Source organism: Scyliorhinus torazame, chromosome 12, assembly GCF_047496885.1.
Source record: "Scyliorhinus torazame isolate Kashiwa2021f chromosome 12, sScyTor2.1, whole genome shotgun sequence".
Lineage (NCBI taxonomy): Eukaryota > Metazoa > Chordata > Chondrichthyes > Carcharhiniformes > Scyliorhinidae > Scyliorhinus > Scyliorhinus torazame.
Window position 1 is genome coordinate 38,365,449 of NC_092718.1, and position 23,623 is coordinate 38,389,071.

General features: G+C 49.2%; 1 protein-coding gene across 2 annotated transcripts in view; it reads right to left on the reverse strand.

Moving 5' to 3' along the window:
• rnf111 (ring finger protein 111) overlaps positions 1-23,623 on the reverse strand; it is a 195,989-nt gene that overhangs the window by 27,778 nt on the left and 144,588 nt on the right. For both annotated transcript variants that reach the window (XM_072470709.1, XM_072470708.1), the window contains exons 5-6: positions 12,120-12,293; positions 1,824-2,134 (exon numbers count right to left, since the gene is read on the reverse strand). In XM_072470709.1, coding sequence (XP_072326810.1) covers positions 1,824-2,134; positions 12,120-12,293 — 485 coding nt within the window. The remainder of the gene's footprint in view (positions 1-1,823; positions 2,135-12,119; positions 12,294-23,623) is intronic.

Below are 23,623 nucleotides of genomic sequence, written 5' to 3' on the forward strand. Positions count from 1 at the left end.
ACTGGGAGCTCCCCTATAGTATCAGGGAGGAGGAAGTTGGCACCCCCCTCCCAGTACACTCAATTATTGGGTGTCCGGACGATTCTTCTTCTCTTTGATGATGACGTCTCCCATGTTGGGGCTGCCAAAATCTTTCCTTTTTTAGTAGCAACGGGGAGGTGCACTGCCTGAGTGAGGTTAACGAGGTGCAGGATCACCTGGGCTACGGGGTGTGCTGGAGGTCCTAGGCTGCCGGGCTAGGCCAGGTCCGATGCTCTGGCTTGTAACCTGTTGCCCCATGAGCTTGGGATATACCTTCTCAAAGACACTTGTTCGGGACATCCTGTGAAGACTCTTCTGTGCACAGGGTCCTGGGGTTGAGCAGAGTTTTGTGCTTTAGTTGATATCCTGTTGCCCCTTTGTGGTTGGGGCACTTTCTTATTTGATTGGACAGTTTCTTCTCTTTCCCATCAATGAACATGAGTGCACACTGGGTGAATATGGACCCACGGTTGGGTCCTAATTCCTGGTTATCCCTTGATCCACTCCTGGTAGATTCAGCACTGATCATAATCCAAATGTATAGCTGCTGGTCCTCTCCTTATTTTATTTATTTATTATTATTTAAAAAAATTTTTTTTTTAGTGTACCCAATTCATTTTTTCTAATTCAGGGGCAATTTAGCGTGGCCAATACACCTAGCCTGCACGTCTTTTGGGTTGTGGGGGCAAAACCCACGCAAACACGGGGAGAATGTGCAAACTCCACACGGACAGCGACCCAGAGCCGGGATTGAACCTGGGACCTCGGCGCTGTGAGGCAGCAGGGCTAACCCATTGCGCCGCCGTGCTGCCCGGTCCTCTCCTTATAACTGTATGGAATTATGTTGGTTCTGTACTGGGCCTGAGACTGGGGTAATGTGTCGTGTGGTATATTTGTAACACCCTTTTAGAACTGGGTGGAGAATTATTTGGGTTTTTTTTCGTTAGAGAGTGGGTAGGTAGAATCTGTGATTGGATCCTCCAGGGGTACAGATGGATCGGGTATCCGGGAGAAGGAGGTGATGGTGTGTCACTGGTGCCTCTGGCGTTGTTGGAGCTGAGGGAGCTGTATATTCGAGCACGGCCGAACATGGCACGAAAAATTTATCCTGATCTCTCGTGGTAATTGTGAGCAATTCGCCGTGTGGGAATGTGTGCATCATTTTACCATGTTTACATGCTTTATCCAGCTTCTTTTTTCTTCTCTGGTGGGGGTTTTAGAGGTATCATATTTAATGACCATATTGACCCAGTTGTACTTCTGTTCCCCTCTGCATTCATATTTGTTGAGTGTTTATTTTCCTTGGTCCCTGTGGTTTTGTTGCGTTCGTTAAAATGGAAAAACCTAATAAATATAAATTTTTTTAAAGTGCATTGCTCAACACAATGAATTGTTGAGTAATTACATAAGGAAGTAATAAATAGCTTAAAATTGGCTAAATTTAGAGAATGTTTGGTTAAAATTTTATTTGCAAAGAACCAAGTTGCGCCACAGTTTAAATCAAAGCTAATTTAGATATTAGCCAGCTTAATGCTGTATTTTTAATCAAACATTCTAGAGTCTTTCCGCTAAGAGAAATCGGAATCAAGAACAGAGGATGCTGGGAAAATTCAACAGGTCTGGCACATCTGTATTGAAGGGAAAGCAGAGTTAACGTTTTGAGTCCTTTTGGCTCTTCGTCGGAACAATTATAATAATTATTATTATAGCCTTAATAATGTTCTTAACCCTTTAGAGAGCTCAAATGCTCACTACTCTTTCCTGTTCTCATTTTCTTTTTAAGCGATAAGAGGAATACAAACCTGATCATGATACTGGCCACCTGCATTTCCATTAGCTCCACAAGGTGCTGGCACTACAGCAGGTCTCTCCAAAGGACAGTTGGATTCAGGAAACAAAGGCATTGACGGTGGCACTGAAGAGTGGGCACCAGGGTGATGCGGAAACTGGTGGTTATGTTGCTGGAGGCAGCTTGGATGAGGATGTCCTAATGAGTTGTGGCCTTGTAAAGATCCCCCACATGGTGAATGCTGAGGGCAGCAGGATGGGAGCCTTGGCATTGCCCCAGGGCCAGCTTCAGGCACGGCACTTGATCCAATTCTCCGAGCATCATCTTAGAGGGAAAGTAACAAAGATAAAACTTTTGTCTGGGAAATTTCTGCGCTTTTCCATTACAACAGGTGTTCTCACAACAGGGCTCAAACGGAGACCCATCTCAATTTTGTATCATCTTCCATTATTTACTTTTATTTCTGTCGCTGAATCACATTATGCCTGGAGGCCAAAAAGTAGCACTGTTAAAACGGGGGAAAATCTGGTTAATTCGGCAGCAGCTTGTGAGGCTCATGAAATGTTGGCCATTAGGCTGCTACATAATTTACATAAAATGACACCATCTCAGCATTCCATTAACGGAGAAGAATATGTTAAAAATGGTCAATTAATGGTAAAAGTGTCATTACATATAACTTTTAAAATTTGTAATTTCTAATTACACTGCACTCCAGTATTTCTACATTTGGTTGCTTCAAGCTGGAGGTTTTAAAGCAAGAAAATTAGGTACTTTAGATTAAGCCACTGAGGTTAAAGAATCAAACCTGGAGGTTTATTAGTCTGTATGAATTGGATAATATCCAAATATCCAACTGTGTTAACTCAGGTGAAAACAGGTTTTTCTACCAATATCTAAACGTTCCATATTTCCATATTAGAAAAACAGATTTGCCTGGCTGTGTGGTTGAAGGGACCAAATTAAGTTGCCTTCTATGGTATAGCACTACAGAAGTATAATGCCCCACCACCAATGTCCCGCAGACTTGAAAGTGAACCATTTTGGCAATTTCACCCACGAGCTGCAGACTAGGAAAAACCTGTTTCACTGATATGCACTTGGCTCCACATCACAAATGATCTACACTTCAGTCCATCATCATACCCCATCACCTCCATGGATGGAGCCCATTCTCAATCACTATTTTCCAGTGAACATATTCTTGCCTCCTGTATACACTCCTCCTTCCATTGTACCACAAACAGAAAATTCTTTAGCCACTTATTCACGGCACTATCATTCTTTCCAAACCCGTGACCATCTTCAAATGCTTCTTCAAACTCGACCTCTTCAGCTGTTCACCATTTCTCATTTTCTTCTTCATTTAAAAAAAATAATCTTTATTGTCAAAAGCAGGCTTACATAATAATAATAATCTCTTATTGTCACAAGTAGGCTTCAATGAAGTTACTGTGAAAAGCCCCTAGTCGCCACATTCCGGTGCCTGTTCGGGTACAGACGGAGAATGTCCAAATGATCCAACAGCACATCTTGTGGGTTGAAACCAGAGCACCCGGAGGAAACCCACGCATACACGGGGAGAACATGCAGACTCCGCACAGACAGTGATCCAAGCCGGGAATCGAACCTGGGACCCTGGCACTGTGAAGCAACAATGCTAATCACTATGCTACCATGCCGGTCCCTTAACACCCTCGAGATATTTTATATAAAAGATCCAGTGTGAGTTATTCCCTCTGTATTAATTACAGCAACCATACTATTATAAACATATCTCTTTCTCTTATTCAAGCACCTGCACAAAATTCCCACTTGCCTACAGAATGTAACAAGTGATTCCATGACAGGGCAGCACTGTAGCACAGTGGTTAGCACAATTGTTTCACAGCTCCAGGGTCCCAGGTTCAATTTTCGGCCTGGGTCACTGTCAGTGCGGAGTCTGCACATTCTCTCCGTGTCTGCGTGGGTTTCCTCCGGGTGCTCCGGTTTCCTCCCACAGTCCAAAGATGTGCAGGTTAGGTGGATTGGACATGATAAATTGCCCTTAGTGTCCAAAATTGCTCTTCGTGTTGGGTGGGGATACTGGGTTATGGGGATAGGGTGGAGGTGTTGACTTTGGGTAGGGTGCTCTTTCCAAGAGCCGGTGCAGACTTGATGGGCCGAATGGCCCCCTTCTGCACTGTAATATTCTATGATACTGACTTCCGGGTGCGGCTATGCAGAGCTAGGTCGCATATTCGGTAGCTCCCGCTTGGAACGGACTTTTGGGCTCTTTTACAGGGCCCCCAAGGCATTTGTTTGACATTTCCCGGTGTGGCAAGAAGACTGCAACATTCTCCTGACAGTGTCCCCCAGGAATGTTATGTCCTTTGGCTACCAGACCCGGCAGAAACAGTAAAAGATTTGGCTGCAACAGGATAAACAGGGCCTCTTCCAGCATGCAGGCGGGGGCAGGGCAAGCTTAAAGCTGCAAACTGACCTGAGGGCCTTTATCAAAAGTGAATTCTAACAGCAGAGGGAACAACTGTGAAAAGATCTCACCAAGGCCACTGAAGAAGTGGGGACAAGGCTTCCGGTGGCGGCCATGGAGGAGTAGGTCACGCATTCGGCAGCTCCCGTCTGGAACGGACTCTTAGACCTTTTTCAGGAGTTTTCACAGACATTTTGGGGCAGATTGGTGAAGCGAACACTGCCAAAAGGATTCCCCCTTGAGACTTTTGGGCTCTTTTCAGGGCCCCCAAGGGAACTTTTTCGACGTTTCCCGGTGTGGGAAGGAGTTAATAATAGCTCCCCGTCAGTATATGGCTTTAACTAGGAGCGGGGTGACAAAAAAGGTGGTGGTGGACCAGAAGAAGGGAGGGAAGAAGGACAAAATGGCAGCGGGTGGAGACCAGGCAGCGTGGAGGCAGTGGGCGGAGGAGCAACAGGAGGGTATCCAGCGCTGCTTCAGGGAGATTAAAGTGGACCTGCTCGAACCGATGAAGGCTTCTATTGATAAGCTGCTGAAGACACAGACGGCCCAGGGGGTGGCGATCCGAGAGGCTCAACAAAAGATCTCTGACAATGAGGACGAGATCTTAGTCCTGGCGGTAAAGGTGGAGGCGCACCACAAGAAATGGCAGGAGCGGTTCGAGGAGATGGAGAATCGGTCGATGCGGAAGAATCTGCGGATTCTGGGCCTCCCGGAGGGGCCGGACTTGGGGGCCTATGTGGTCACCATGTTAAACTCGCTGATGGGTGCGGGGTCCTTCCAGGGGCCCCTGGAGCTGGAAGGGGCCCATAGAGTGTTGGCGAGGAGGCCCAAGGCTAACAGGACTCCGCGGGCGGTGCTGGTGTGGTTCCATCGGTTCGTCGATCGGGAGTGTGTGCTCAGGTGGGCCAAGAAGGAGGAGCAGCAGGTGGGAGAACGCGGAGGTTCGGATATATCAGGACTGGAGTGCGGAGGTGGCGAAGAGGAGGGCCGGGTACAATCGAGCGAAGGCGGTGCTGCACAGGAGGGGGGTGAAGTTTGGCACGTTGCAGCCGGTGCGATTGTGGGTTACCTACAAGGACCGGCACCATTATTTTGAGTCTCCGGAGGAGGCGTGGGCCCTTGTTCAGGCCGAGAAGCTGGACACAGACTGAGGGTCGGGATGGGCGATTGGGGACTGCGGTGGATATGTTATGCCTATTTGTGGTTCGGGGGGGGGGGGGGGGCTTTGCATTGTTTTGGGTTTCTTTTTCTCTGTATTTTTCTCTTTCGGGTTGGGGAGGGTGGATGGGGCGGGTTGGGCACTGTTTTGGTTGGTGGCGGGGCCTGGTAGGTGGAGAGCGCGGGATTTTTTCCCGCGCCGAAGACTGGGGGGGGCGGGGAAGCGAGGATTGTTTCCCGCGCTTAGAACGGAGGGGGAGAGCCTGTGAATGGGGAGTGGGAGAGGAGGGTGTGCCACACAATGGGAGGAGTCGAAGGGGAGGCGGGAGTGGCCGGGGTCAGCAGGAGTCAGCTGACTTGCGGAAGTGCAATGGGGGGAGTAAACTAGCTAGGATGGGTCCTAGCCGGGGTGGGGGGAATCGAGTTGCTGCTGCTAAGATCAAGGAGGAGTTGGAGCGAGTGGGGTCGGTCGAGAGGGGGGGTATGCCGCTGTGGGGAACGGGCCGGGTGTGGGGTGCGGCGCGTGGCTGGCCGAGGGGGGGTCATGGCTAGTCGGCGGGGAAGGGGGGCGGGTAGCCCCCTGATCCGGCTGATAACCTGGAATGTAAGGGGACTGAATGGGCCGGTTAAGCGGGCCCGCGTGTTCGCGCACCTGAAGGGGCTCAAGGCGGATGTGGTTATGCTCCAGGAGACACACCTGAAGGTGGCAGACCAGGTAAGACTGAGGAAAGGGTGGGTAGGTCAGGTGTTTCACTCGAGGCTAGATGCCAAAAATCGAGGGGTGGCGATCTCGGTGGGAAAGAAGGTGTTATTCGAGACGCCGAGCATTGTGGCAGATAATGGCGGTAGGTACATAATGGTAAGTGGTAAGTTGCAGGGAGAGAGGGTGGTACTGGTCAATGTGTATGCTCCGAACTGGGACGATGCGGGTTTTATGCGGCGTATGTTGGGTCGGATCCCAGACTTGGAAGTGGGGGGCCTGATAATGGGGGGAGACTTTAACACGGTGTTGGATCCTGCACTGGATCGCTCCAGGTGTAGGACGGGTAGGAAGCCGGCGGCGGCTAGAGTGTTGAGGGGATTTATGGACCAAATGGGAGGGGTGGACCCTTGGAGATTTGCAAGGCCGGGGGCTAGGGAATTTTCATTCTTCTCACATGTCCATAAGGCTTATTCTCGAATCGAGTTTTTCATTTTGAGTAGGGCGCTGATAGCGAGAGTAGAGGATACCGAGTATTCGGCAATAGCCATTTCGGACCACGTCCCGCATTGGGTGGACTTGGAGATGGGGAGGAGAGGGACCAGCGCCCGCTGTGGCGCTTGGAGGTGGGGCTGTTGGCGGACGAGGAGGTGAGTGAGCGGGTCCGAGGAAGTATAGAGAGGTACTTGGAGACCAACGACAATGGGGAGGTCCGATTGGGGATGGTATGGGAGGCACTAAAGGTGGTGGTGAGGGGAGAGCTGATCTCCATTAGGGCCCACAAGGAGCGGGGGGGGAGAGGGAGAGGCTGGTGGGGGAGATGGTGAGGGTAGACAGGAGGTATGCGGAAGAACCTGAGGAAGGATTGTTGAGGAAGAGGCGCAGCCTCCAGGCTGAATTTGACCTGGTGATCACCAGGAAGGCGGAGGTGCAGTGGAGGAAGGCCCAGGGGGCGGTCTACGAGTATGGGGAAAAGGCAAGCCGGAGGCTGGCGCATCAGCTTCGGAAGCGGGACGCAGCTAGGGAGATCGGGGGAGTTAAGGACAGGGGAGGGAGCGTGGTGCGGAGTGGGGTTGGCATCAATGGGGTCTTCAGGGACTTCTACGAGGAATTGTACCGATCCGAGCCCCCACGGGAGGAGGGAGGGATGGGCCGTTTCCTGGACCAATTGAGGTTTCCAAAGGTGGAAGAGGGACTGGTGGCGGGACTGGGGGCCCCGATTGGGCTGGAGGAGCTGATCAAAGGGATAGGAAGCATGCAGGCAGGGAAGGCACCGGGGCCGGACGGTTTCCCGGTCGAGTTCTATAAAAAATATATGGACCTGTTGGGCCCGCTGTTAGTTAGGACCTTCAATGAGGCAAAGGAGGGGGGGGCTTTACCCCTGACGATGTCCCGGGCACTGATCTCCTTGATCCTGAAGGGGGACAAGGATCCCCTGCAATGTGGGTCTTACAGACCGATTTTCTTGCTAAATGTAGATGCCAAGGTGCTGACGAAGGTCTTAGCCACGAGGATTGAGGATTGTGTGCCGCAGATCATCCATGAAGACCAGACGGGGTTTGTGAAGGGGAGACAGTTGAACGCGAATGTGAGGAGGCTTTTGAACGTTATCATGATGCCGGCGAGGGAGGGGGAGGCGGAGATAGTGGTGGCGATGGACGCTGAGAAAGCCTTCGATAGGGTAGAGTGGGGATACCTGTGGGAGGTGCTGAAGAGGTTCGAGTTTGGGGAGGGGTTTGTCAGGTGGGTTAGGCTGTTGTATGAGGTCCCGATGGCGAGTGTGGCCACAAATAGGAGGAGGTCCGAGTACTTTTGGTTGCACCGAGGGACGAGACAGCGGTCCCCCCTGCTCTTCGCACTGGCGATTGAACCACTGGCTATGGCACTGAGGGAGTTGAGGAACTGGAAGGGGTTGATGCGGGGTGGGGAGGAGCATAGGGTGTCGCTGTATGCGGACGACTTGCTGTTATATGTGGCGGACCCGGTGGGGGGAATGCCGGAGGTAATGATGATCCTCAGGGAATTTGGGGATTTCTCGGGGTACAAGCTCAACATGGGGAAGAGTGAGCTGTTCGTGGTTCACCCAGGGACCAGGAGAGGAGGATTGGCGAGCTCCCACTAAAAAGGGTGGAGAGGAGCTTCAGGTATTTGGGGGTTCAGGTGACCAGGAGCTGGCGGGCCCTGCATAGGCTTAACTTTACAAGGCTGGTGGAGCAAATGGAGGAGGAGTTCAAGAGGTGGGACGCGTTGCCGCTGTCCCTGGCGGGTAGGGTGCAGTCAATCAAAATGACGGTGCTCCCAAGGTTTTTGTTCCTGTTCCAGTGCCTCCCCGTGTTTATCCCGAAGGCTTTTTTCATGCGGGTTAACAGGAGTATAATGGGGTTTGTGTGGGCGCGAGGGACTCAGAGGGTGAGAAGGGTGTTCCTGGAGCGGAGTAGAGATAGGGGGGGGGCTGGTGCTCCCAGCCTCTGTGGGTACTACTGGGCCACCAATGCGACAATGGTGCGCAAGTGGGTGATGGAGGGGGAGGGGGCTGCATGGAAGAGGCTGGAGACGCCGTCCTGTGTGGTTACGAGTCTGGGGGCACTGGCAACGCGCCCTCCAAGGAGGTATACCACGAGCCCGGTGGTGGTGGCGGCTCTCAAAATTTGGGGGCAGTTGAGGCGGCATGGGGGGGGGGGGGGGGGGGGGGAAGTTAGGGCCTCGGCATGGACCCCATTATGGGGGAACCACCGGTTCGCCCCAGGAAGAACAGGTGGAGAGTTTTCGGGGTGGCACAGGGCAGGCATACGAAAGTTGGGGGACCTGTTTGTGGACGGGAAGTTCGCGAGCTTGGGTGAGCTGGAGGAGAAGTACGGGCTCCCCCCGGGGAACACCTTCAGGTACTTACAGGTAAGGGCGTTTGCCAGAAGGCAGGTGGTGGAATTCCCACGGCTACTGCCACACACAGTACAGGACAGGGTGCTCTCGGGGGGGTGGGTGGGAGTGGGGAAGATCTCGGAAACTTACCAGGTGATGCAGGAGGAGGAGGAGGCCTCGGTGGTGGAGTTGAAAGGTAAGTGGGAGGAGGAGTTGGGAGAGGAAATGGAGGAAGGGACGTGGGCAGATGCCCTAGGGAGGGTGAACTCTTCCTCTTCATGCGCGAGGCTCAGCCTCATACAGTTTAAGGTGCTGCACAGGGCACACATGACCGGGACAAGGATGAGCAGGTTCTTTGGGGGTGAGGACAGGTGTGTTAGGTGCTCAGGGAGCCCAGCAAATCACACCCATATGTTCTGGGCATGCCCAGCGCTGGAGGAATTTTGGAAGGGCGTAGCGAGGACGGTGTCGAGGGTGGTAGGATCCAGGGTCAAACCGGGCTGGGGGCTCGCAATATTTGGGGTGGCAGAGGAGCCGGGAGTGCAGGAGGCGAAAGAGGCCGGAATTCTGGCCTTTGCGTCCCTGGTAGCCCGGCGAAGGATTCTCCTTCAGTGGAAAGATACGAGGCCCCCAAGCGTGGAATCCTGGATCAGCGATATGGCAGGGTTCATTAAATTGGAGAGGGTGAAATTTGCCTTGAGAGGGTCGGTACAAGGGTTCTTTAGGCGGTGGCAACCGTTCTTAGACTTTCTGGCAGAACGATAGACGTTGGTCAATGGCAGCAGCAGCTCGGGGGGTGGGTTTACTTTATTTTTGTTTATGTTATTTACACTGGAGGATCTGAGGGGGTGTATACACCTGTTGTCTTAAGTCGGGGTGTTAATGTTAATTTATTATTTAGGTACAGGGGGAGGGGTTTGGGGGGGTTGCTTTTTTAGATTGTGTTTTGTACTTAACCCTGTTGGGTTCTTTTTTCTTTCTCATTTTGTTTTTGATATTTTATGAAAACCTTTAATAAAAATTATTTAAAAAAAAAATTCTATGATACTATGATGACCGTTGGAGGTGACTAATTGATGGTTGAGGTTGGCGGGGTGGGGCTTGGGCAAGGGTTGGAAGGTGGTTTTGCAATAAATTGCCTTGTGGTTAGTAAGAAAAAAATTAAATGCAGTGATTGAAAGATCATTTGAAGGGTTTTGAATATTGCTATGATCGGAATAACAGACAGGGTCTCAGGATTTGAATCTTGAAAGGTCAATAATTTTTCTGGGCCAAAGACTTAGGTGTTCTATTTCAACTTGATAAGAGTGCTGTCCACTTTGTTACCAAAAGTAGAGACAGAGATGTTGGCAAACAAAACTAGAAAACAATAAGCTACATTTTGGATGGCAGGCATAGTCTAAAATCAGAGCAAGACGCAGAGTTTCTGCATCATCATTAATATAACATTTTCAAAGGCAGGGAAATCTGGTGCATACAAACCCGTGACAACATTTGTGGGTCTCACATTGAAAGCATATCATTTTGGACTTGCTTAATTGTCTCAATAATTAGTCATGTTCAGGGTGAATTTCCGTGTTCAAATTGAAGGCCACCATTCAATGGGAAAGAAAACCTTCCTCTTTTTGAGACTCAATGTCAGCATTCCCATGCGAGAAGCAAAGTGAATATCCCCCTCCTCTGTCTCAAGAACAAAATAATCTTAAATGGCCTATTGTGAATGTTTCCATTTCTCTCCAGTTACATTTTTTTAAATTAAGGCCATTTTCATTTTTGCCATTTAATTTTTTTAAAATTTAAAGCGCCCAATTCTTTTCCCCCCCCAATTAAGTGGCAATAGCGTGGCCAATCCACCTACCCTGCGCATCTTTGGGTTGTGGGGGTGAAACCCACACAGACATGGGGAGAATGCGCAAACTCCACATGGACAGTGACCGGGACAGGGATCGAACCCGGGTCATTGGCGCCATGAGGCAGCAGTGCTAACCACTGCACCACCATGCCGCCCGTCCAGTTACATTTTTGACAGTTTGCTAATTTCAACAAATAATCCCCAATATATCTTGATACCTGAATGTCTGACACAAGTGCTATTTCACTGGTATCTAGGAATTTTGAGAGAGGTTGAGACTTATGTCTTTATCTCAAGGTACTGAACAAACAGCCACACCAAATTCAAGGCTGCATCGACAAATTAAATGCTGACAATGTCCAGCCCTCTTGGGGGAATTGGTGGGTTATGATATTCAGAGAGTACCTCAATTTAAGGTAAACCTGAAGCTTCAAATCTCTAACCTGGCATTATTAGCTCCACTTATTTCATTTCAGAGGTGATTCCACTGATCTCTTTTCAATATTCACATTTTCCCGAATTAATTTTTCTCTCCACTTGTATTTTATTTGGGTCGTTAGGGAGGGGTACACAGAAAAAAAGAACTAAGCTATTCAGAGAACAACTCCCTATCCATCCTATAAGCAAAGAATCCTGGCTACAAGACAGACAGACTTGCACGTAGATAGTGCCATTCACAACTTCAGAATGTCTCTAAGCACCTTACAGCCAAGTTTTTTTTAAAGTGCAGCCACATAGGAAACACTTGGCTCAATTTGCGGCCATAGATAGCAATGTGATAATGGCTAAATCATTTGTTTTGATGATATTGATTGAAAGAGGAATATTGGCCAGGACTCGAGGAATAATCCCCTGTTCTTCTCTGAAATAGAGCCATGAGATCTTTTGCTTTCAGCCAAGAGCACAGAGGGCGACACCTCGAACATTGCAGCACTCCCTTCGTACCTGCCTGGAGTGTCAGCTGAGACTTTTGTGCTTAAGCCTTTGGGTTGATCTGAACCCACAACTTTCTTATTCAGAGGTGATGTGCTAACAATGCATCCATCACTGACACGGGCCAGTTAAGAATTTTTGTTGCTGTCCGGAAACTAGAAATTCCCATTAAACAGGCTTTCCAAATAAAGAGAACAGAAAACCACTGCAAGTTAAGTCTGAGGGGGATTTGCATAAGGCAGCCTTGGGTAACAAAAAGTGACCGTGACGCCCATCTTGGAATATGCAATTTTACAAGTTTGTGTTATTTGAAGTCAAATTATGTACATACCCACTATTGGCGGGCCTGCTGTACCAATGGTTGTTGGAACTCCTGATGACTCTGTGACAGAGGCAGGCTGGGTGGTAGAAGGACCTGGAGTCGTACTTAAGATCTGGCCTGAGGTAGGTACATGACTGACTGGTTGCGATCTAGCAGCCGAAGTAGTTGGCACCACTGTGGGTTCTGTGACAAAAGCACAAACAGATTAAAATAAAGTCCTTTCACAGGTTCTTGCATTTAAAAAATGGAGGTAAAGTTGAGGAAGTGGGAAAATTCCAGTCTTAATAGATAATTAAACTTGCGTCAGCAACCGTTTTTCAAAACCAGCATCTTGTGACAGCAGTGCACTTCACTTAAAAATCAACCTCCCCACCCTGTGCCTTGACGTGCGAAGGGACCTGCTGGAATTCTTAAATCTTGAAACGGTCAAATGTGAACTGAGGGGAAGGATGGAGGGGTTCTACAATTCATGGGCGTTATTCATTATGCACTTTCGAGAATTGGATCACATCGAACATTAGGGGTGTTGGGGGCTGGGAGGGTTGGGGGAGGGGGACTGTGTGTTAATGGTGACTATGGGTGATTCCTTTTTGTCATTTGTTTATGTTAACATGCGGCCAATGTCTGGGGTTTGGTGGGAGGATGGGATCGTTGTTATTGATATGGGGATTGACATTACATTCGTTACTGATTATTGTTGGGTATAAATTTGGGAGAAAATGTGACAAAGGAAGAGAATAAAAAATATTTAAAAAAGATTGGGACAAGCACATTAAAAAGATCAAACAAACTTTAAAAATGTTTTATATTTAAAAAACAGGATTTTAGTATAACCGAAAAAGATTTATATTAGCCAAAAATGAAATTAGCCCTTCAGAGCCAAAGGAGTTGCTCATTTGTAGTTATGACTTGATGCAATGTAACTGGGTTTTTAACAGCACACTAACAAGCTGTAGTTTGGGATCTGCAATTGTGATATTACAACATAAAAGATACATTTCTCATCTGCATGGAGATTGCTGCCTGTGGGGACTTCAACTGTGTACACCTATGGAGAAGTAAACATGCACAGAAACTTCTGGAATGCTGCGATTAACAGTGCATGTGCAGACTCCAGAGTTTGCTGTCAGTTTCAGAGGAATAATTACAGTGAAGATCGATAATTTTGCTGTCATGCCTACTGCAAAATCTGGGCTTTTACTATCACAAACTGCCTGGGAGGAAAGCAACATTTTACCTTGAGCCTCAATGGCTTGGAAGATCTGAAACTTCTCATCGCAATTACATCTTTGAATAATTATTCAAAGCTTATTAGACCAAGATACATATAGAAGCCACAGTGCTGCGCAGTATCAGATTCATTTTTAGATTATTTCATGGGGTGTGAGTATTGTTGACAAGACAGCATTTGTTGCCCATCCCTAATTGCCCTATTATTCAATTCAAGCTTCATCACATACTGAACTTACAGAACATCACAATTAGTCATATGAAAAGAAATAGGAACATCAAAATTAGAAAAGCCAAGATGTTATTCTACACCTACGCCCTGTAAAGGACACATGCTGGAATGTTTCCCAAGCCATAAACACATTGCAGAGTCAAGCTGACACCGATAAACTGATTTGACCTTGGTTCTCTCAGTTTGATACCATTTCAACCACTTGCTATTTCTGCCCTGTATCACATTCAAGACTGCCTTATGCTGTTAGGATATTGGAACTAAAAATGTTTTTTGATCTTGTATGCCAGTTCTGAAAGAAAATGCAGTCAACACGTCATTTGACAACTTCTGATCAGTCCAGCCCAAGGTACTTTTCACTTGCAACAATTTTGATTTTTAATAGCTTTTGATTTTTAAAAATTTCATATCAAGAAACTTGGCAGCTTTTTGGGCATTTATGCTAATTTCACTGGCTACTGCGGATCAGGCAAAACATTTAAAATACATAGTTTTGATCAGAAAACGAAGAAAAGACAAGACACAACATAACCCTTTGATTTGGTTCTCGTCTAGCTGGCTCTGCCTCATTCCACGTCTGTTGAAATGACAGCTCGCTCTGTTTCCATCAAGGTCCATTTACTGTTGTGAGGCAGCAGCAGAGCAGCGGGTTACTTTGGTACAAAAGGGTCTACATGAGTTGAGATTATGTTGGAGGATATGTTTACAGATTTAGAAAGGAATCATCACATTGCTGTCAATTTTCTCACTTCCCAATTCCTGCCCAGTCAGCTAGTGCGCAGGAATTCAGGACCTCAGTGGCATGAGGCAGCAGTGTTAACCACTGTGCCACCATGCTGCCCTTGCCATTTATGCCAGCTGTCAGAAGGGGTAAAAGAGTAAATCAATTAAAATTTGATTTCACCTCTTGTCTTGCAGACAAATACATTACTATGGAGAAATACTAAGATTGTAAGCTTTCTTGGGAGAGAAACTGAAGCCTCTTTTCAGTCATGCCACATAATGATGCTAGTTTGCCCCCAATTTAAATGAACAATTCTATTCACAGCTGAAGTAATTTAAAAAGACAGTTAAAATAAATAATTAAAATATAGAAATTGGCAATGTGTCTTTTTTTTAAAAAAAGTGTAAGCTCTCCTGTTTGAAAAGGTTGATGCTGTTCAGTCTTACTAACTTATATGGATTCTAGTGTACAGTGCAAAGGGGAATGGCAGTTATTTGGGAAGGCACAAAATGGCTGATTTGTGTCTGAATTCGTGACAGGGTTCCAGATCTCAACTTTGCTGCCATGGCAAAGTACCAAACATTTTTCCTACAGCGGACCTTCGCAGATAACACATTTCTAGCGAGGGAAGCAGTGATGTAGTGGCATTATCACCGGACTAGTAAATCCAGAGAGCCAGGGCAATGTGTTCCAATCCCACAATGAGAAATTTGAATATGGCAATAACAAAATCTGGAATTGGGCAGCTCGGCGTCGCAGTGGTTAGCACTGCTGCCTCACTGCACCGAGGACCCGGGTTCGTTCCCGGCCCCAGGTCACTGCTCGTGTAGAGTTTGCACATTCTCCCAGTGTCTGCTTGGGTCTTGCCCCCGTAACCTAAAGATGTGCAGGATTGGCCATGCTAAATTTAACCTTATTTGGAAAAAAAAGTAAAATCTGGAATTAAAAGTCTAATGACGATCACGAAACCATGAGCCCATTTTGTTCACTAATGTCTTTTAGGGAATAAGTTCTGCCGTGCTGACTTGATCTGGCTTATTTGTGACTCCAGATCCACAGCAATGTGGTTGACTCGTAAATGCCCTCTGAAATGGTCGAGCAAGCCACTCATAGAATTTACAGTGCAGAAGGAGGCCAATCGGCCCATCGAGTCTGCACCGGCTCTTGGAAAGAGCACCCCATCCAAACCCACACCTCCACCTTATCCCTGTAACCCAGCAACCCCACCCAACACTCAGTTGACGGGCAATTAGGAATGGGCAATAAATGTTAAACCAGCCAGCGACACCCACATCCCATGAATGTCTTTTTAAAAGACAGAGTAGCCCTATGTAGATCTCCCAATTTGTCCCCTCAAAGAACAAAGAATATAGCACAGAAACAGGCCCTTCGGCCCTCCAAGCCTGCACCAATCACGTGTCCTATCTGGACCAAACGCCTGTACCCTTCTATACCCCGTTCGTTCAGGTGTCTATCCAGATAAGTCTTAAAGGTCGCTAACATATCTGCCTCAACCACCTTACTTGGCAGTGCATTCCAGGCCACCACCACCCTCTGTGTAAAAAATCTTCCCCCGCACATCTCCACTGAACCTATCCCCTCTCACCTTGAACTTGTGCCCCCTTGTGATTGTCATTTCCACCCTGGAAAAAAGCCTCCAACTGTTCACCCCATCTTTACCCCTCATTAAACTCCCATCAGGTCACCCCTCAGCCGCTGTCTCTCTAGGGAGAAGAATCCCAGTATATTCAATCTCTCCTCATAGCTAAAACCCTCCATACCAGGCAACATGCTGATAAACCTCTTCTGTACTCTCTCCCAAGCCTCAACGTCCTTCTGGTACTGTGGTGACCAGAATTGGACACAGTATTCTAAAAATGGCCTAACCAACATTCTGCAAAACTGTAACATAAGTTGAGCTTTTATGCTTGATACCCCGTCCTATGAAGCCAAGCATGCCATATGCTTTCTTTACCACCATTTCCACCTGTGCTGCCACGTTTCAGGATCTGTAGACCTGCAAGCCCAGATCTCGGTGTGTCTATGCTCCTGATGGTTCTGCCATTTATTTTATGGCTCCCACCTGGATTGGATCTACCAAAATGCATCACCTCGCATTTGTCCGGGTTAAATTGCATCTGCCATTTCTCTGCCCAATTTTGCAGCCCATCTATATCCTGCTGTATTCTCTGGCAATCTTCATCACTATCTGAAACTCCTGCAATCTTAGTATGATCTGGAAACTTGTTAATCTGACCAGCTACATTTTCTTCCAAGTCATTTATATATATTACAAACGGCAGAGGTCCCAGTACCGATCCTTGCGGAACATCACTAGTACAGACCTCCATTTGGAAAAACACCCTTCCACTGCTACCCTCTGTCTTCTATGGCCAAGCCAGTTCTGAAGCCATCTAGCTAGTTCACCCCGACCTCATGTGATTTAATCTTTTGCACTAGCCTGTCATGAGGGACCTTGTCAAATGCTTTACTAAAGTCCATGTCGACAACATCCACAGCCTTTCCCTCGCCAATTATTTTTGTCACCTCCTCAAAAAACTAAATTAAATTAGTGAGACATGACCTCCCTGGTACAAAACCATGCTGTCTGTCGCTAATAAGACCATTCACTTCCAAATGTGCATAGGTTCCATCTCTGAGAATCTTTTTCAACAATTTCACGATCACTGATGTCAAGCTCAAATAAGCAATATCAAAAGAGCAAGCAAAACAAAAAGCAACATGATCGGTTATTCAACATAAATGTTTAGATACACAAGTTGCAATGACTTGTCAAAATTTCAATGATAAATAGAAATATGACCTTGTTTTTAACTATGATTATCAAATTGGAAGCATGTGGACTCTTTGCAGGAATCTTTCAGAGAAGATTTTGTACAGGTGATTTTGGAAACCACTCCAAAAAACTAAACAGGCCTTTAATGCAAATTCAGTAGTTCTGAAATTACATTTGCGCTTCAGAGCTTATGCTCTTGGTGGCGGCACTAAGCTCAGTAATAGGCTAGAGGCAATAGTGTGACAAGGACAGCACTTGACTGTTGAAGGTTCAAAGCCATGTTCTGTGACCTTCTAATATGGAAGGCCGTCACATGGAAGGCCGTCACCTCATTGGATCATCCCACACGTGCCTGATGCTAATATTGGGCACAAGCCACAGAATCTTCGAAAAGGAGGGGGATAAAAGAGGCAACCATCGCTCTCTGCTTTTGCACCTTCTTTAACAGCGTCTCCAAAGAGCACCGTTGACTGGCAGCTGAGCAGTGCAGCTTCTTGTACTTCGTGGCAAGCATTATCAGAATGACCCGACCCAGAAGACCACCCTGGTGAGACGATCCAAAGACCAGAACCAGCCAGAGTCGAAAGGTGACGCCCAAATTGACGACTGCAGATTCTCAAATATCAGCCAACCCAAAAGATCGAGTAACAGCCTGTCCTCGTCTTATTGAACGGGTATTACCAGTCTTTTCAGACAAACAGTTCAAATACAATGATAGGGAATTGTTGATAGGATGCAATGAATCCTTGGAAATGTGTGTCAGAAGTAGGTAGTTAGGGTAGATTTGAGACTGTACTTGGAGATTTAAGACTTCACTGAAGAGTCCTGTGAAGACATTGATAGAGTTTAATTAAAGTACGATAGTTGAGTCTGATAAATATTGTTTTCCCTTGGTAAAGTGTTCAATAAAGTTGTGTTGGACCTTCACCGGATCTTGTCCTCTTGTCTATCTCACCGTGTAATGTGCCTTAGTTGAAAAAGGTTAATGCAAACTGATCGAGATTAGTTTGGGTAAACCACCTTCCATTTTACAAGGCGATATTCTCAAATGTGTATTTTGAGAAAATGGGAGCGAGTTTAGCAGAGTTAAAGTGGTTAAAGTAGTGAGTCAGAAAAATGGAAGTGTCCTTTCTCCTCCTAAATGAACACATTGTTATAAACTTACTGCATTAAGCAGAAGTTAGTTGTTGGCTGCTCAAGATGAAAAAGAACAGAAGAATCTGAGAGAACATCCATCCTCAACGTCAGTGAAAATCAGAATGCTCAAAAATTATCCCAATCCAACATCATGCTACTTTTTCCTTAGCTCCTTTTGGTTTTAGCACATTGCAAAAGTGGGGGGGGGGGGATCAATAAAGTTTGCTTAAACTTCAAGACAGGAATTGGTTTTGTATATCAATTCTTGTAAAATCATGAATGAGACTATAAATTATATCACATGCCAGGTGCCGAATTGCCTCAGTGTTTGTCAATTAAAACCTGGTTATAAAAATGTTGACTTTATCTCAAGTTAACACTCAAGACAGACACAAAACACCAAAACAGAAGGCTCCAACCTGCTATTATGTTGGTAGAAATGAGCAATTTTGGGCCGGGCAAGTGGAAACCTAGGGCTTTTTCCCACGCTTAGGGTTGAACAGGTGGGGCCGGAGCTGGGAAGCACGGGCTTTTTCTCCCGTGCTGGGAGTGGAATGGATGAGATCCTGCTGGTGGACAGGGGGGGGGGGGGGGGGGGGGGGAAGAGAGAAGATCCACACTTGGGGGGGGGGGGGGAAATGGAGCAGCGGGAGTGGCCGAGGTCAGCTGACTTACGGGAGTGCAATGGGGGGAGCAATGCAGCTAGGGGGGGACCTAGCTGTGGTGGTGGTGATGGGGGAGAACCGGGTTGCTGCTGGAATGGCCAAGGGGGAGCTGGAGTTGGTAGAGGAGGTCGGGGGTCTGCCGCTGTGGGGAACGGGCCGTGCAGGGGGCGCGGGCATGTGGCCGGCCAAGGAAGGGCTATGGCTAGTCGGCGGGGGAGGGGGATGAGTAGCCCCCTGATCCGGCTGATAACCTGGAATGTAAGGTGACTGAATGGGCCGGTCAAGAGGGCCCGGGTGTTCGCGCACCTGAAGGGGCTGAAGGCGGATGTGGCCATGCTTCAGGAGACGCACCCGAGGGTGGCGATCAGGTAAGGTTGAGAAAGGGGAGGGGTGGGTAGGGCAGGTGTTTCATTCGGGTTTGGATGCAAAAAAATCGGGGGGTGGCGATCTTGGTGGGGTTCGAGGCGTCAAGCATTGTGGCAGACAATGGCGGTAGGTATGTGATAGTAAGTGGCAAGCTGCAAGGGGAGCGGGCGGTGTTGGTCAATGTATATGCCCCGAATTGGGACGATGCGGGGTTCATGCGGTGTATGCTGGGCTGGATTCCGGACCTGGAGACGGGGGGGTCTGATAATGGGGGGGGAATTTCAACAGAGTGCTGGACCCGGCACTGGATCACTCTAGGTCTAGGACAGGCAGGAGGCCGGCGGCGGCCAAGGTGCTGAGGGGGTTCATGGAGCAGATGGGAGGGGTGGACCCATGGAGGTTTGCGAGTCAGGGGGCCAGGGAATTTTCATTCTTCTCCCATGTCCACAAGGCCTACTCGCGGATTTACTTTTTTGTCATGAGCAGGGCGCTGATTCCGAGGGTGGAGGATACGGAGTACTCGGCGATAGTCATTTCTGATCATGCTCCGCACTGGGTGGACCTCTATTTGGGGGAGGAGAGGGACCAGCGCCCGTTGTGGCGCCTAGAGGTGGGGTTGCTGGCGGACGAGGTGAGCGGGCGGGTCCGGGGATGTACAGAGAGGTGCCTGGAGGCTAATGACAATGGGGAGGTGCAAGTAGGGGTGGTCTGGGAGGCGCTGAAGGTGGTGGTCAGAGGAGAGCTGATCTCCATTAGGGCACTCAAGGAGAGGGGGGAGAGGAGAGAGAGGGAGAGGTTGGTGGGGGAGATGGTGAGGGTGGACAGGAGGTAGGCGGAGGCCCCGGAGGAGGGATTGCTCAAGGAGTGGCGGAGCCTCCAGGCTGAGTTTAATTTGTTGACCACCAGGAAGGCGGAGGCGTAGTGGAGGAAGGCGCAGGGGGCGGTATATGAATACGGAGAAAAGGCGAGCCGGATGCTGGCGCACCACCTTCGGAAGTGAGAGGCAGCTAGGGAGCTCGGGGAGTTAGGGATGGAGGAGGGAGCATGGTGCGAAGTGCGGTGGGTATCAATGGGGTCTTCAGGGACTTCTACGAGGAACTGTACCGGTCTGAGCCCCCACTGGAGGAGGGAGGGATGGGTCGCTTCCTGGGACGGCTGAGGTTTCCGAGGGTGGAGGAGGAGCAGGTGGCGCTAGTTGGGTTGGAGGAGTTGGTCAAAGGGATAGGGAACATGCTGGCGGGGAAGGCACCGGGACCGGATGGGTTCCCGGTTGAATTTAACAACAAGTATTCGGACCTGCTGGGCTCGCTATTGGTAAGGACCTTCAACGAGGCAAGGGAAGGGGGGGGGGGGGGGGTCTCTGCCCCCGACGATGTCTTGAACGCTGATTTCCCTGATCCTGAAGCGGGACAAGGATCCCCTACAGTGTGGGTCATATAGGCCGATCTCACTCTTAAATGTAGATGCAAAGTTGCTGGCAAAGGTTTTGGCCATGAGGATAGAGGACTGTGTGCCGCAGGTCATACACGAGGATCAGACGGGGTTCGTGAAAGGGAGGCAGTTGAATACTAATGTACGGAGGCTCTTGAATGTAAAAACGATGCCGGCGATGGAAGGAGAGGCGGAGATAGTGGCGGCGATGGATGCGGAGAAGGCCTTTGATAGGGTGGAATGGGGGTACCTGTGGGAGGTGTTGAAAAGGTTCGGGTTCGGGGAGGGGTTCGTCAGGTGGGTGAGGCTGCTATATGAGGCCCCGGTGGTGAGTGCGGCCACGAACAGAAGGAGGTCAGAGTATTTCCGGCTACACTGGGGGAGGAGGCAGGGGTGTCCCCTGGCCCCCCTGCTCTTTGCGCCGGCGATTGAACCCCTGGCCATGGCGTTGAGGAAGTCGAAGAACTGGAGGGGGCTGGTGCGGGGTGGGGAGGAGCATCGGGTGTCGCTCTATGCGGATGATTTGCTGCTATATGTGGCGGACCCGGTGGGGGGAATGCCGGAGGTGACAAGGATCCTTAGGGAGTTCGGAGATTTCTCCGGGTACAAGCTTAATATGGGGAAGAGCGAGTTGTTCGTAGTGCACCCAGGGGACCAGGAGAGGGGGATTGGTGAGCTCCCGCTAAAAAGGGCGGAGAGGGGTTTCAGGGACCTGGGGGTCCAGGTGGCTAGGAGCTGGGGGGCCCTACATAAGCTTAACATCACGAGGCTGGTGGAGCAGATGGCGGAGGAGTTTAAGAGGTGGGACGTGCTGCCACTCCCTGGCGGGCAGGGTGCAGTCAGTTAAAATGACGGTGCTCCCGAGGTTTTTGTTCCTGTTCCAATGCCTCCCCATCCTGATCCCGAGGGCCTTCTTCAGGCAGGTTAACATAAGTGTTATGGGGTTTGTGTGGGCGCAGAAGACCCCGAGGGTGAGAACGGTGTTCCTGGAGCGGTGCAGGGATGAGGGGGGGATTGGCGCTGCCTAACCTCAGTGGGTATTATTGGGCTGCCAACGTGGTGATGGTGCGTAAGTGGGTGATGGAGGGGGATGAGGCGGCATGGAAGAGGCTGGAGATGGCGTCCTGTGTGGGCACGAGCCTGGAGGCGCTGGTGACGGCGCCGCTGCCTCCAACGAGGTATACCACGAACCCGGTGGTGGCGGCTACCCTCAAAATTTGGGGGGCAATGGAGATGTCACGGGGGGGAAGTGGGAGCCTCGGTGTGGTCCCTGATTCGGTTTGTCCCGGGGAGGATGGATGGAGGGTTCTTGAGCTGGCACAGGGTAGGTATTAGAAGGATGGGGGACCTGTTTGTGGACGGAAAGTTCGCGAGCCTGGGTGAGCTGGAGGAGAAGTTCGGGCTCCCCCGGGGAACACCTTCAGATATATGCAGGCAAGGGCATTTGTTCGGCGGCAGGTGGTGGAGTTCCCACTGTTGCCGCCACGCAGGGTCCAGGACAGGGTGCTATCGGGGGTGTGGGTTGGAGAGGGGAGGATCTCGGCTACGTATCAGATGATGCAGGAGGAGGAGGAGGCCTCGGTGGAGGAACTAAAGGGTAAGTGGGAGGAGGAGTTGGGTGAGGAGACTGACGAGGGGACGTGGGCGGATGCCCTAGGGAGGGTGAACTCTTCCTCCTCTTGCGCGAGGTGCTGCATAAGGCTCACATGACCGGGGCAAGGATAAGCCGGTTCTTTGGGTGCGAGGACAGGTGTGTTAGGTGCTCTGGGAGCCCAGCAAACCACATCCACATGTTCTGGGCGTGCCCAGCGCTGGAGGACTTTTGGAATGGTGTAGCAAGGACGGTGTCGAGGGTGGTAGGTTCCAGGGTCAAGCTGGGCTGGGGGCTCGCAATATTTGGGGGGGGGGGGGGGGGGGGGGGGGGGTGCAGAGGAGCCGGGGTTGCAGGAGGCGAAAGAGGCCGGTATTCTGGCCTTTGCAGCCCTGCGAAGGATTCTTCTTCAGTGGTAGGATGCGAGGCCCCCAAGCGTGGAATCCTGGATCAACGATATGGCAGGGTTTATTAAATTGGAGAGGGTGAAATTTGCCTCAAGGGTATCGGTGCAAGGGTTCTTCAGGAGGTGGCAACCGTTCCTAGACTTCCTGGCAGAACATTAGAAGATGGTCAGCAGCAGCAGCAACCCCCCCCCCCGGGGGGGGGGGGGGGGGGGGTGTTTTTCTTGAGTGGGCATGTATATTTGCCTTTGAGTTGATGAAGGCTGTTAATTTATTATTTATGTATATTGGGGGGGGGGGGGGGGTTGTTCTTTTCTTTCTGTATTTTCTTGTTGATAGTGTGAACATTTGAATAAAAATTTTTTTTTTTTAAAATGAGCAATTTTAAACAATTGGTTTAATGTTTGTGTCTCATACAGCGTTGGGCCTGAGGGTTCTCACTAACTGCACTGAGGACACAAGGCTCATAGACTAAAATAATTCTCCATTCCTTGGTGTCATATTCCTAGTACAGAACTCTTTTCTTGTAAAAAAAAAAGTGATATTGCACAAATTCAGTTCAATTTACGACGGGCAGATAGGCTGGTGGTGAAGAACAACAACCCCAGCTCTCTGAAATTATATTTTACAACAGGAAAATGCGAAAATGCAGGCTAGAACTTTCAAAATCCCTGCATTGAATCAAAAAGCTCGTTTGGACTTAGTATTCTGACCAAAATAACAAATTTAGCAAGTTAATTTGAATTGCAGTGCCAGTGTGATGCCAGATATGTAGGCTGCATGTCTCAATGACAGATGGATCGTATCAAACAGCACATCCCTTTGGCTGTTTGCAACAGGCAAAGTACTGACCGTACTCTACCAGCTCTTGCTGCAAAACTCAGAACATAGTGTTCAACATGAGATGTGATTCTGTGATTGGACAGGACTTACCAA